General features: G+C 33.0%; 1 protein-coding gene across 5 annotated transcripts; it reads left to right on the forward strand.

Moving 5' to 3' along the window:
- The first annotated feature begins 470 nt into the window (after positions 1 to 470).
- Positions 471 to 11,957, forward strand: LOC134274100 (uncharacterized). Of its 5 annotated transcripts, none has more exons than XM_062756349.1 (7): positions 471 to 522; positions 7,278 to 7,379; positions 7,511 to 8,821; positions 8,915 to 9,187; positions 9,287 to 9,420; positions 9,595 to 9,989; positions 10,738 to 11,957. In XM_062756349.1, coding segments are annotated over exons 2-7 (3,075 nt in total). In that variant the 5' UTR covers positions 471 to 522; positions 7,278 to 7,378; the 3' UTR covers positions 11,699 to 11,957. The 5 variants fall into 5 exon arrangements, with proteins under 5 accessions (XP_062612333.1, XP_062612330.1, XP_062612331.1 ...); XM_062756346.1 differs by lacking the exon at positions 471 to 522 and adding an exon at positions 4,303 to 4,630; XM_062756347.1 differs by lacking the exon at positions 471 to 522 and adding an exon at positions 5,366 to 5,393.
- The last annotated feature ends 3,053 nt before the right edge of the window (positions 11,958 to 15,010 follow it).

A 15,010-nucleotide genomic window follows, 5' to 3' on the forward strand; every position in this document is an offset into this window, starting at 1 on the left:
AATCTGGGGTCGAGAAGTCAAAATATTGACCTATGCAGTTATAACTGGAAAAACGTTTTATATAAAAAATACTATTTAGTGTATTTCTTAGTCTTATATCTAGATATTGGTTCTTAACTTCTTTTATTTTCTAAAAGAGAACAATCTTGTGTAGCTTTATAATTCATAGGCAGTCTTCAGAAAAAAAAAAGGCGATAACAAACTGTACTCAAGTTTCAAAGTCCATGAGAACTACAAATCAAAATTATCAAATTCTGTAAATGATGCGACTTTCTTTAGTTCAAAATTGGTTTTATTTTTGCCCCATATTATTGATGAATAGGTAGCAAGGTTTTTTTTATTATAGGTAGGCTAGATAACTTTAGATGTTTGACATGCATTATAATGCATTCACGTGAGGATCGATGAAAACTTAAGTGCATACAGCTAAAATGTTTAGGTATTTTGTACACATAAAGCTTCCTCCGTCTACCTTACTCATGATTAGATTATCATGTTGTGATTTGAAGAGTCTTAAACTGAGTAAGTGTCTTTTGATATTTTTCTATGTTTTTACACTGTGTAAAACTAAAAATGATATTAACTACATGTGCATGTGCAATGACTTTATATAAAACGATTGTAGCCTCACAGAAAATACAGTTTAATTTAAAGAAACAAAAATAAGATTTAATACGACTACGGCGAATATGCCCAGAAGGCCATGCACGGCATAGGAAGAAGAAGAAGAGGACTATATATTATTCAGACTGGTCTTGTTCCGCACTTGACTAATTTTCAAGTGAATCTCACTTTGATTATATTATGAGTAGGGATGTCAAATCGGTCAATTTTTAATACTCAGTTACTCGGACGTTTTTCCGATTGAGTACCCGGGTACTCGGTAAAAGTCTAAATAAATATGAACAAGTTAATTGATAAATGTAAAACATTGAAATAAAACCACATGGTCTGATGGGAGGTTTACCTATAAATGTGTTGTAACAATTATGACAACTTTGTGCCCGACGAAATTTAATGTAACATTTTTTTTAAGTCCAATTTATTTATCAGATAAATACGAGAAATAAAATCATAAATGGCTCACAGCGGTTTTGTTTAAAAAAATAATCTGTTCCCAAATTGTAATGTAACTCTATCAATGCGTTTGACGTCCAAGTGATAAGTCATCAGAGCTATATGTACAGTATCAACTTGGTCAAGTTCTTTTTTTAAACAGAGCGGATTTACGATCTTCGTACACTTTTCGATCATTGATTTCATTAAAATTACGAGGCGGTATGTTGTAGTTTGGTGAAACGATGGACATTAGATTTTTAAAACCTTTGCATTCAACCATTTACATTAATTGGCACGTAATCAAACGTATCCATATCAATAATCGCACGTGCAATATCGTCTGTCTCTTTCCCTGAGAATCTACGGCTTCTGGAGAATTGACAAAATTATCTAATTTATTTAAACATATATATAATAGACCTTAAACGATGTTCAATGAAAACAAATAATTAGAGCAAATTAAACATAAGGATAGAAGACAGCCGAAGGTGAGAAGAGCTAGGTAGGTAGCAAGTGCTTGGTCACGGTAATTATTGTATAAACACTGCCACGGGTGATAACGGTCATTTAGAGGCTCAGGAAACCCTAATTACTGTGGTGAACCATTACTGTATGTACAAGTGCAATGAACATTTTACGTTTAAAACCGATATTTTAATGCATTAATAAATAAGCTTAGAAATATTTAAAAATATACATCCGAGTAACCGAGTACCGATTTTAGTACTCGATACTCGGACGTTCGATCGAGTACCCGGTTAACCGGGTACTCGTTGACATCCCTAATTATGAGTAATCATTCAGTATCTTGTGCCTTTCATTTGTATCAATTTACAGCGTTAAACATAATATTAGTATTCTCTCCATAATATGGATGCATCATATTTTTAAATGCATGAAATGCTACAAATATACGAATATATGAAATGCTGTCAGGGTTATTGTATCTTCAAGTAAATGCTCTACCAAGCCTCTTTCTTTACTCTTCACTAAAATACTAACCACATCGGTGTAACATTTAGGAAATAAATTTCTATACGTCTATTGTATATATAATTCATTGTTTTCTTTTGTTTTGATGGATTGTATTTGCTTGACCCATATGGGTGCATTATGCAATAAAGAGATTACAAAGAGTTGTGAAATAGAAAATTGAGTACTGTGCAACAATACATTTGAGAAGTGGTGTAAATCAGATGTGGATACCTAAAAATTCCTTGGAACTTTTGGAAAATTTTAAGTCACAAAATTTTACCAAAATTAACAGCATTAAAAGTTACGACTTTTCAACTTTATATACAACCATTCCTCACGATAAATTCGGTCCAGGCTTTTCGATATCATTGACAAATGCTTTTTCAATAAAAATGGAACTTGTAAATTTATTCACCTTGCCAATGGTCATTTGAAAAAATTATTTTGCTGAAATGCATTATGAGTGTACTCTGAAGTTGATATTAAAAAGATGCTTGAGTTTCTGATTGAAGGTATCTTTGTGGTTTTTGGAGACCAGGTTTTCAAACAGTCTATTGGAATTCCGATGGGCACCAGTTGCAACGGTTATTAGCCGACCTATTAGTGTATTCACATGAAGCAAAATTTGTCCAAACACATACGAGAAAAACAGTTGGTCTGGCTTTCAGCATGAAATTTAGACATACATGTATTAGGAAGTATTATCAATTGACAATGATTATTTCCATTCCTTTATCGATATGATATATCCCAGCGAGCTTGCAATAAAAGATATCACAGAGTCTAGCACATCTGTTTCATACTTAGATATTTTACTTGAGAATGACGTTAATGCTAATCTAACAACCAGATTTTATGAAAAACGTAATGACTTTAACTTTTCCATTGTCAACTTCCCTTACTTATGCAGCAATATGTCTACACCACCTGCATACAGGATTTATATCTCTCGGTTGAATCGATATGCAAGAGCATGCTCTACGTGTAAACAATTTTTAAAACGATTAGTTATTGATAAACAAGTTGCTGAAACAAGAATATCAACAGTCTCCCTAAAAGTCATCATTTCGTAAGTTCTAAGGTCGATACAATGACATTATCAGCAAATACAATTTGGCATTGAGTCAATGTTGACGTTTTCCGTACTCATTGTTTGTCCATTATTTACACACTGAATTGACGATGGAAGATTTCGTTATTCCTCGATCATGACAAGGAGCACACCTCGGGTGTGAGTGGTTGGCAGGTGCTCACTCCTCCGCGACACTTGATCCAACTTCTGATGTTTCTGAGGTCTGTGTTTGCTCTGCATCTATTTTGTATTGTTTTTTGGTGTGTTTTTTTTTTTTTTGGACTTTTGAGCTTGAATACTGTTCGATATTTCCATAAATTTTATTCAGAAGTACAGCATAGCCGTGGAAACCAGGAGAGGATGAAGGAGGGGGAACTCAATGCTTTTGTCGATGTATGGAAAATTGCAGAAAAACAATATCACTGTAAAGTTCCTTTTCTCTCGTGGAATTCATGTTTTCTGGGGAAAAAAATTTTCGGGACCAAAGGAGTGTAACGTTACCTAACATATACGAAAGAACAAATTATGGGCATCTTTATACCTCAAAAACAACAAAATTTGACGCAGAATTTATTTTTAAAGTTGCTCTTGAAACAAAGAGGCCTTTTGTTGTGGCCAGTCTTCAGTTAAAATTCATCGATGACGTTTTATATACATGTATGAAATATGAAAATAACAATCAGTTATCAGCATCAAATATCCATTGAAACAATACAAAATTGGAGCAGAGCAACAGTTATCTCTTTACAAAAACATCAGAAATAGGATTTGGTATCATGGACGATGAAACTTCCCGCAAAATGACAACCGAAAAAATCTATAGACAATTAAGTGTAAAAATAATGGCTGAACATTTATTTGTATAAAACAACGTTTGTCATCATTCGTCTTCATGATAGATTGCGTTTAGTGAAAATCATTGTATAGACCATAGAATTTACAAAATGTTGACTTTAAACGAAATAGTTGATATTCTTGTACTATCAACTTAATACTCGATAGCTTGTCTCCTTTTAGAAATTGTTCGTAAGAGAAACATGCTCTTGCGTATCGATTCAAATAAAAGACATGAACCCAATATGCAGGTGATATGTCGTATAATAATGTTGACTAACATCTCTGATTTAAAAATACAAAACTGTAAATTAATTATTCATGCTGTGGACAGGTCACAATTAAACCTTTATAATTGGAAACTTTTCAGATCAGTGGTATATATTGCTCATTTCTTATTTTTCGAAATGAACGATAAGAATAACGTACATGACAACTGCTTTATATATAAATCTGGCAAAATTCCAAAGATCGTCTTTTATGTTAGAACATGCATAGATGCACATCAACATTTCTTTCAACCTGGAATAATTGTAAGATATACCTCACACTGCAATTCATCTAATTGCATTCAACAAACATTTAAATTCACAATTATGCAGTCAAGTGTTGTGTATACATGTGTGTTTAAAATCGTTTTGGAAATTCTGTTCAGTTGTATACATTTGACATGTTTGGTTCTATTTTGTGGTAAGCATTATCATATTAAGTTGATATGATTTGTCACAGTAAATTAATGCTGGAATAATATGTAGTTGTCATAAATTTTCAATATTTTGTAAATTACAAACTTTTGCTTAAAATCGTGACTTAGATAATGACGATTTTTTCGGTTGTCATTATTATGACTTTTAGCTTAAAAAAAATAAAATACATAATTAATTATGAGAAAAATCCCCCTGTTAGCAGAAAACAACAAAATTCGAAGTGACTGAGTTTTTGTCTATGAAATCGAAGACTTGATAATAATAATATTTCAGATATTGTTTAAATTGTTTATATTTCATTTCATATCTCTTTGCAACGATTGTGAATATTTGACATTTAGTTTATCTAAGTCACGATTTTAAGCATATTTGAGTTCTTTATGGAACCAAGTAATGTAGAGTTTAAAAATAGATTAAATTGAAAACGAAAATGAACTGAAAATTAATTTCTAGGGCTTGAATTATACTGTATGTTGATGTCATATTAATTACTACCAAAACACCTGTAAAAGGCTATTAGAGAAACTTGCAATAGATGAGAGTGTGTGCATTGCTTTGCAAATTGTTTTTCTTTTTCCTCAAGGCTTTATGTGTGTGTGACAAAAATATTCCAAAAAAACTTTTAAACTACGGAAATCGATAAATCTAAACGGTGGACGCATGCGTTTATAAGTTATATCTCCGCCATTTGCAATCCTTCCTTATCTTAAGTCTTCAGGTATATATTTGGAATAAAACTTCTAAAAGTAAGATTCAAGCTAAATATATTTTCACTCTAGAATTTCAGTTTAGATAAAATATTTCTGTAAACATTTAGTTAAGCAGTAGATCTGGAACTGAATGCGACACAAAAGTTTGATGACATAATTTTTATTCATTGATTCACCAAAACATTCATACTTCATGGTTTGTTAATACACAGACATCGAAAAGACCGTGGACAATTTTTAATTGGGAATCAAATATTTACCAATTGTAGCTATGATCATCGTCGAGAACTTACGGTGAGTCTGTTTCTTTTACCTAGGGGTAAGAGAAGCGAGACCGTTTGTGGTTTTCCGACGATGAGCTTCAATACCATAATTCATTAAGAAATAAAATGGCACTTTTATTCATTGGATCGTTCTTGTAACACCTCCCCCCCCCCCCCCCAAACACACACAAACAAAATTCTACTCTAGAGTACGAATTCCCTAACAAGGCGAATCTCACACCAGAGCCAAATTTTACCCTCTATCTTTCTCAGAGTCTGACCCCACCCCCTTGTTGTAGAGTATCAATATAATTCACAACTGCAATATTGGGGGGGGGGGGGAGAGAAATGACATTCACTGATTTTTAAATAGTAAATGAGTGTTTTTGACCGATATACTTTTCTGTCGATAAGACATTTTGGATATTTAAATAATTTAAGCAAAAAATAAAACAAAAAGTCTTTACTAAACTTTCGAAAATTAAAAATGACTGATTTGTTATCAACTAAAATGTTTTGTTTATATTGTTCTTGACATGCTCACATCATGAAAAATAATGGCAGTTATTAGGTCACCATACGTGTTCTTATTTTTAATGTGTAACTTTAACTTCCTATTAGATCACTTGAATAGATAAAAATTACGCAATTTATAAAAATTGGAAGTATTCCAAACCTCTGAAATTGATATACTAGTATCTCAGGGTCGTTTTTAGAAGCATTTTTTTTTCTTCATTTATTAGTTAGTTTGATTTATATAAACATAAAAAAGTAGGTATTAAACTTTTGAAAAATCATACGTTTTGATGTAATTGATTTTTTGTAAAATATTGTGATTTCAAAATTTCAAGACGTTTCATGGAGTTTTTTGAAGATTCTACATCTTATTTACACCACTTCTCAAAAGTATTGCTGAACAGTAATTCTGACGTTTCTCCTTCGCTGCTATCAATATACAGATTCCATGACTGCTCGGTACACTCGGTACAACGTAAAGGTTTAGATTGATATTTTAGCGCCATGCTCATCCGTCCATGGATAAAAGGAGTGTTTGCTTAGGAAATTATATTGCGTCACTTTTATAACATGAAATAGTAAAAGACTCTCTTGGATCAAAAGTTGGTTTTTTAAATTAAGATAAATAACGATATATTGTTACTCCAAAAGAGTTTGTTATTCTCTTAAACATTCAACACCATCTTCTTATTTATCCACTGTATGTAAGTGTTACAATATGTCTGTTATACTGGACGGAAATATTTAATGTGATGCTCTTATCTTTCACTTTAGTTGACAATTAACAGTCACTGTGAGTAATCTCCCATTTACACATAATCTATTTCAGTACACAAATCATTTCATTATATATAAATTTACAGTACTCTTCTCAGATCGAGGGTATTTCAGATAAGTATATTGTTGTTAAAAAGGGCTAAAGTCCATATTTATGCAGTAAGATAAAAGAAAAGTATTCGTGCAGTAGGCCATGATGATATATAATTAGTTGGATTTACTGATAATGTTTTACTCAGATTAGTTTAAAGAAGTGAGCATTACTTGCAGTAAGTGCATTGTAATTATGTTCATTATTTCTAAATATTAGCAAAAATACTGTTTTGGCATTTTAAAAAAACTTTTTTCTTTTCAAAATGAACAGCATGGAGGTCAACTTAGGGCTTGGACCTTTTGGCTTGAATTTAGAGATGGTACACTGTTTTCAACATATATAAGAGTCAACCCTTCTGAGCGCAAGATATAAGTAAGTATAGCAAAATAAAAATTCTATTTGACAGCCTTTTATAGCTTAAATATACAACTCCATGTTAATAAATTGATGAATGTCGTACTTTTTTATTGTGGGATGATGGTTTTTTTTAATTTTATTTTCAGTGGCGGAGCCATGTGAGCCAGAAATTAAATATTTTGTAAAGACAAAACTTTACAAAATGTGCAAATCTCAATTAGAAGAAAAAAGAGTTGCTATAATAATCGGTGAAGCGTGTTCTGGAAAAACAACATATGCCAGAAGATTGTTCGAGGAAGAAAAAAATAAAATGAAAAATAGAACTTGTCTTGAAGTGACAAAACCTGAAGAAATAGACTTCGTAAGAGGAACACAGGCTGTCTTGTTTTTTGATAACATATTTGGGCAATATGTAGAAAATATAGAGTTGACATTAGCTTGGAGTAACAGGATGAAGAATCTGGCAGATATGGTTAGAAGAGTAACATTAATACTAACATCAAGAAGTGATATATATCATAAATGCAAAAACAGAAAAGGATTTGGTTTTTTAGACGAATTTGTGGTCGAAATATCTTGCAAAGAATTAAATTCAGTCGAAGAAGCAAACATTGCCAGTTCCATGGGGCTCACATCGTTTGTGAAAACACAACTAAGTGATCTAAATCTATTACAACAATGTGAAGTTTGGGGAGCAGGGGTCACTTTGCTTCAAAAAGAAGGCATTACTAATGTCTCTACAGCTTCTGTGAATGAATACTTTGAGAGCTTGAAGAAAACCAGCAAACTTCGATATTGCTCCCTTCTTCTTTCTCTAGTGCACAACAACAAACTTAGAGAAAATGATTTGGAAAAGGAATCTACGGTTGAAATTTTAAAGACGATTGGACAAGATGTTGGTAAAAAATCAGTCAACAAAACAAAGGCGACGCTGCAAGATCTTTCACATTCACTTTTGAAAATCAGGGATTGTGAATATTCGTTTGCCAACTCTACTTTATTCCATCTTGCAAGCAGATTCTTTGTAAAACAGCATCCAGATGTATTTGTGAGATTTTCTTCCACAGAGTGTCTGGAAACGTTATCTCCCTTATTTGATACGGTAAACGAAATCCATATACAAACTCTTAGCGAAACTTTAGCTGGAGAATACGTTAAAATGATACAGACAAAATCGTTTAATGTTTTGAAAAATGAAAGAACTTTGCGTGAATTTCTCTTCGTGATGACAAGAGACAAAAAACTGGACTTGTTTTTGAAATGTGACTTTTTCTGGTACGTTTGTTGGAGTGACAGTCTTCTGTTATTAGAAATGTTGCTTCGAAAAATGTCTGGAAGAAAGGAAATAATTAGAAATTGTCTAGATTGCTGTTCTGATCATATCAAATCAGTTTTGCAAAGATTCTTAGAAAGAGAAGATCATCCAGAGGAAATACTTAGTCCCACCAATTTCATGCGTAAGTTAATAAATTTATGCAATACATTATTTTTTAGATTACTTGACGAAATAATTAAATTTAATTTCTATTTCCATTTCTCTTTTATATCAGAACCTCCTTATGAACTAGCCTTCCGAAAAGTGAGCTGCAGAGGGGAGGACTTTCCACGTTTTCACTATCACTGCGAACTGATTTTAGAACTAGAAGAAAGTCTCATGCATTTGATTTCACAAAACAGTCAATTACAATGCATTGATTTTGTTCCTTGGAGTCAGACCAAAGCTACTCCGGTTATTTATGTAGTTGGGAAAAATCTAACGCAAACAAAACTGTCTTTCATATCCAAAGAGGAACGCAAGCAGGAAAATATGAGACGTCAAAAAGGTATTGATTATGATATTTCTGTAGTGATATAGTTGTTCATTAGATATATATACGTATACACAAGAGTTCATTATTATCATATAATTTTCTCTTTTGCAGATGTCAACAAGAAACATGAAATGAGGAAACCCCAGTATAAATTTGTAGATTTCAAAGAAAGAATCCCATCGTGTTTTGTCTTCTTTTGCGATGAACAAGACACTGTAGGAACTGTCTCTGAGTCGCTTAAAATGGTATCATCTTGTTATTCAGTATTTACGTATTGGGTACTAATGCAAATTAACAATATGACAGCGTGCATTTGTATTAATCTAATCAAGATAATAGAGTAATTGACTGAATAAAAGCCTTTTTTTCTTTTAAAATCTCTGTTAAATGTCTTTAATATTTTTAATTTTCTATTGAAGGTAACAGACGAATTTTCTGAGTCGGAATTTGCTCCTATTGGTCCATTTGTCGTAATTGTTCTTACACCAGAAGGGGAGATCTGGACAGTCGAAGCCCTTCAGACATATTGTCGGGCAAACGCCCATATAATCACCGCCACAGATATCCAAACCTTACGGAAACATGTCACATCTACACTGGAGATTATGTTGATTGAATATTTAAGACTAGTCCAAAAATCACTTTCTTCCTTCCCGTCGTCAGAGATTGATGACATAAGCATCATTCAAACTGAAACAGAGGCAATTCTAAATCGACTACACAAAGCATCTTCTTTACCTACATCCATTACCAAATTAAAAACATCAGTTGTATCGATGTCAATCACAGAAGAATGCCAGAAAATTCTTGACAGGTACTTTATAAAAACATACCTGTAGGTTATTCTCTCTCTCTCTCTCTCTCTGTCTCTCTCTCATGCGTGCGTGTTATTTTAAGATTCCGAAATTACTCTGGGGCAAATAGGATTTGACCTGTCAATCAGTTTGTCTGTCTGCCTATTGACCCGAAGTAACTTTGCCCTTAACTTTTGACTGGTCTGAGCAATGGCTATCAAACATAGATGTATTCCATGTGGCAGGGCCTTTCCTTTAACCCCTTGACATTGACCTCGGAATTTGGCCATTTTTGCAAACATCTACCAGGCAAAACCCTTGGCCATAACGTTTGAATAATTGGCGCAAGGGCTTTCATACCTCAAATTTTATTTAATGTTTTAAAAATTGCAACCTTCACCTTTGAGTTTTACCTGATTTAAAAAAAAATAATCTTGGCCACACGTTTTGAACGGTTGAAAACTGGGCTTTCATATTAGTACATGTATCTCTTTTGATAAGACTTTAGTTTACTCTGGATACCATCAGTTTGACCTTGGAATCTTGACTTCGTCAACCTTGTGCATAAATATATGCTTGATCTCTTGATCTATAATTTGACTTTCATTTGTGAAACTTTTACATTGCCGTAAGCTGCCATACATGAGCATCAGACTATCACAAATGCATCTTGATTATTAAATTAAGTGATAAATTAATCAATATATCAATCAATAAATTGATAGAATGTTTTCCCTTGTTATATATTTGAATTGTATTTTACCATAGGAATCCAGACAAAGTATTTGCATATGGCTTCCGACCAGGAACGTTTTACGTGCAAGTTAGTGGCCATCTTACCGAAGAACAGTTTCAGCTATTTCGGAAAGAGTTGCTTCACGCAAAGAAAATTTCAAATTTTTCATGGGAAATGACAGTTGAAAAGATTGACAGTTTTAAGATAAACAGATATCTATGTCAGGGTAATGAGATATATCCTGATAAGGGCAATATTGAAAGGTATGGTACTCTGGGTGGATTCGCAGAGTTCAGTGATGACTCTAAACGTACAGTTGCTCTAACGTGCTCACATGTTTTGCAAGACAAGAAAACGGTACATGTCAAGGACGGTAGTGAACTCATTTGTATCGGGAAATGTTGTTTGATGTATGAATATTTTTCTGATTCAGCGGACTTTGCATTAATAGAGGTTAATGACGATGTGATTGGAAAATGCCAAAAACTTCTTGTAAATCATAAAAAGATACCAACAAGTGCTCGAATATACATGATGAGATCTTCTGACACAGTCCCTTCTATAGTTTACAAAAAAGGAGCTAAGACCGATATCACCAAAGGTGTCTTAGTAGAGACAAAAAAGTACCGTGATACTCTAGGCGAAGAAAAAATGAACTGTGCATACTTAGTTCAGGGTCAATATCAAAAGGGTGTGATAATTCCATTTGGTGATAAGGGAGACAGTGGGTCGCTAGTATTTCAGAATGACTTTGATGTAGACCAGAACATCATTGAAGTTATCGCTATACTTATTGGTGACTTTGAGGTCAGGGCAGATGATTCAAACGCTGAAGCGTCAAACTCTCCTAACAAGCCAAAGCCTGGTTTGAAGTTGTGCACGAGTCTGGAATTCGTCTGTGATAAATTAAAGAAGAGCAAACGGCAACTACGGTTTTTTGACAAAGCAGAAGTTAACTGTGGGATTGAAGAAAGAGACAGGCAAGAAACCTAAATTGAGATCAGGTTGTTTATATCTCTTCTTGATGATGAAGCATCTATTTTGTATTTTGAACGCAAATTTTATAACTATATAATATATGGCCAATACTGTCTCAAATCATTTATAACGCTCAACATTCATGCATATAAATATTTGAATAATTGTATTTTGTGCAAATCAATTTGAATACTCACTTTCATATTATTCCCGGTGAGTCACAAAGTTGGTGCAAAACTAATTGAATTTGTATTAATGAAGATTGTTACTTGAATTGTTTTTTGATTTTTTTTTCATTAGAGTAATAGAAATACAATAATATTTTTTGCCATTTAATGCCTGACTCTTTACGTTTATATAATAATCCTTGCTTTTAAAAGCAATTTGTTTAAGTACAAGGATACAGAAGTTTCAATATCAGACATCAGGCAATCAAAACTTGTTAAACTATTTGTATTTAAATTATTCTTTTAAAATTGAATTCTCAGTGTTTTATTGGTTTAGTGGTTTATTAAAGAATAAATCAGACCCCACCGTTTCAAAGAAGTCCACCTTGTAATTCCGATACTATTTAGCATTTTTAGCATTACCGAATTGTAATTTCCCCTGTGTTTTTGTGTTTATTGTCGGCGCTTATTGGTTAAATGATTCATATCTTTGAAATCATATGTATGGTCGGCGGAAAGGGTAAAAAAGACGTTAATGCAAAACTAACAACTAATTTTAAAAACATACTGAAAAACAAAATCAACAGAGTCGTTTGCAAAATCAACAGACTCCGATGCAAAACCAACAGTCATTCACTGAATTGACGCCAGATGGCGTGCAAAAAACAGACATTACCTGAATTAACGCTAGATGGCGCGCACGTTTTACTACGTCATCGTTAAATGTGTACCTTCATAGGAACGAAAATCCCGCGAAATTGTCAATCAGTATCCATTTGGCAAATCTCGAAATACATAATAGAATGTATCAGTCGAAAACGATATATTTAAAAAACGGATTATACAGACAAACGGGTTACATTATCGATACCAAGTAGTGTATATTAAACTATCAAAATCATGAAAATAAGGAAAAGGTGTGTCGACCCCAGATTCAAAAGAAACCAGAAGTCTCTGTCGAGACTGAAGCTCTACTGGTTTGTACTTATAGCAAAGGAAGAGGAAAGTACTTCAGCAGTTGGGAATTGAAACTTTACAACAGCAATAAATAGAATAATGATCCTTGATTAAGTCACTTTATGTTCTTAGTGTAGTCTACTTGCATGCCACATTATATTATAATCAGACTAAAACTGTATTTGGAGTAGCATTTTGAAAGTATTTAACAGAAATTTTTAGTAACCAAGGCAATATTGTTCATCGAAGTCAAAATCCGATATACAGAATTGTGTATCTTAGTGTAGTCTACTTGTGTGCCAAGTTATATTGAAATTAGACCAAAACTATAGGAGACGTGGCATTTTGAAAGAATTTCATAGAAATTTCTATTTTTAGTAACAACGGCGACACCGTTCACCAAAATCAAAAACCGATACACAGAATTATGTATCTTAGTGTAATCTACTTGTGTGCCAAGTTAAATTGAAATCAGACCAAAACTGTAGGAGGAGTAGCATTTTGAAAGAATTTCAAAGAAATTTCTATTTTTAGTAACCACCGCAACACCATTCATCTAAAACAAAAACCAATGCACAGAATTATGTATTTTAGTGTAGTCTTCTTGTGTGCCAAGTAGTATTGAAATCGGACCAAAACTGTAGGAGGAGTAGCATTTTGAAAGAATTTCACAGACATATCTATTTTTAGTAACCACGGTAACACCGTTCATCAAAATCAAAAACCGATATACAGAATTATGTATCTTAGTATAGTCTACTTGTGTGCCAAGTTATATTGAAATCAACCAAAAACTGTAGGAGTAGCATTTTGAAAAATTGTTTACAGACAGACGGACAGACGGACGGACGGACGCCGGACGCATTACAATCGCATAAGCTCTTCTGGTCTCTGACCAGTAGAGCTAAAAAATGAAAGGGGGTGGTGGTCCTGTCCCCAAGTTATTTTTCTTTCAAATTGGAAAATGAGATATTCAATGAAAATTTTCTCTTGGGGAAATACCAGTATCTACTTGTGGTTTCTTGTAATAAATGTACAGCCATTTGTAGAAGCCTTGCTGTCTTTGATGTTTGAATTTTGAGAGTCCGACATCATGATGATGTTATCATCCGAGGTTTGCCAAATGGATGCCGATTTACAATTTCGAGAGATTTTTGTTATGAAAGTTTACATTTAATGATGATGATGTAGGAAACTTGCATGCCATCTAGCATTAATTCAGGTTATGTCTGTTTTATTGCACGCCATCTAGCGTCAATTCAGTGAATGATTGTTGGTTTTGCATCGGTGATCCTTGGTTTTGCATCGGAGTCTGTTGATTTTTCAAAAGACTCTGTTAATTTTGTTTTTCAGTATGTTTTTAAAATTAGTTTTTAGCTTTGTATTAACGTCTTTTTACCCTTTCTGCCGCCCATGCTATGCATATGTCGGTTTTGAATATTTTTAATATTCCAAAGGACCTAAATGAATTTTAAACTACAATATAAGTACTAGTGTGTATATATATATATATGTTTTAGAGTTATGTGTTACTTTATAAGGTTTAAAGATAAGATTAAGAATGAATACATGAATTTAAAAAGTAAATTTACAAAACAATGATACTTCATTTAAACTTAAAATGTTATCTTTAGAACTTAGAAAGCAACACATAACTTTTAAAACATCCCCCCTTCCGACCATTCAATTAAAACGTGCTAGTCAGCCTTGTACAACATAAGCAGCCCAAATTCTACCATGCAGTAAGTTTATCAATGTCTTAATCTGGGCGAAATAAATATTCTTGTCCTTTTTTAAATGCTTGTTTTTCAGATACTGAAGTCGAATTTTCTCTAACTTGGCGTAGTGTAGTAACCCTTGGACTTCCGGTCAAGGAACTGTCATTCATGCTTTTGAAACACATGAGCCCGAAAAGTCGTTATGTAGTGTATTTTTGCATCTGTAGCTCTCCCTTTTCTTTATTTTGAAAATTTCCAACATTAGCAATGAAAATGCGTGCTTTCAGTTAATTTGAGGAAATACAGGCATCACATCCGGAAGAGAAAGAAGGATATTTTTTCCGGACTTTGGGTACAAGACTTATAATTAACAGGTACAAAACCTTGAAAACCCAAAATATTGTCAATAATTTTATTAAAAATGCTAATTTTTGATTTCTGTTCAGGGAGCTAAAAAATCAACTTCCGGTAATGAAATGAAAAGC

This window comes from Saccostrea cucullata, unplaced genomic scaffold, assembly GCF_032062105.1.
Source record: "Saccostrea cucullata isolate Sc308-1 unplaced genomic scaffold, CSIRO_AGI_Scuc_v1 ctg537, whole genome shotgun sequence".
Classification (NCBI taxonomy): domain Eukaryota; kingdom Metazoa; phylum Mollusca; class Bivalvia; order Ostreida; family Ostreidae; genus Saccostrea; species Saccostrea cuccullata.

Bases quoted from the DNA above. Each gene is read 5' to 3' on its own strand.
- LOC134274100 (XM_062756349.1), top strand. The intron at 9,188-9,286 runs GTATTGATTATG...TCTCTTTTGCAG, and splicing joins AAATATGAGACGTCAAAAAG to ATGTCAACAAGAAACATGAA. The intron at 9,990-10,737 runs GTACTTTATAAA...ATTTTACCATAG, and splicing joins TGCCAGAAAATTCTTGACAG to GAATCCAGACAAAGTATTTG.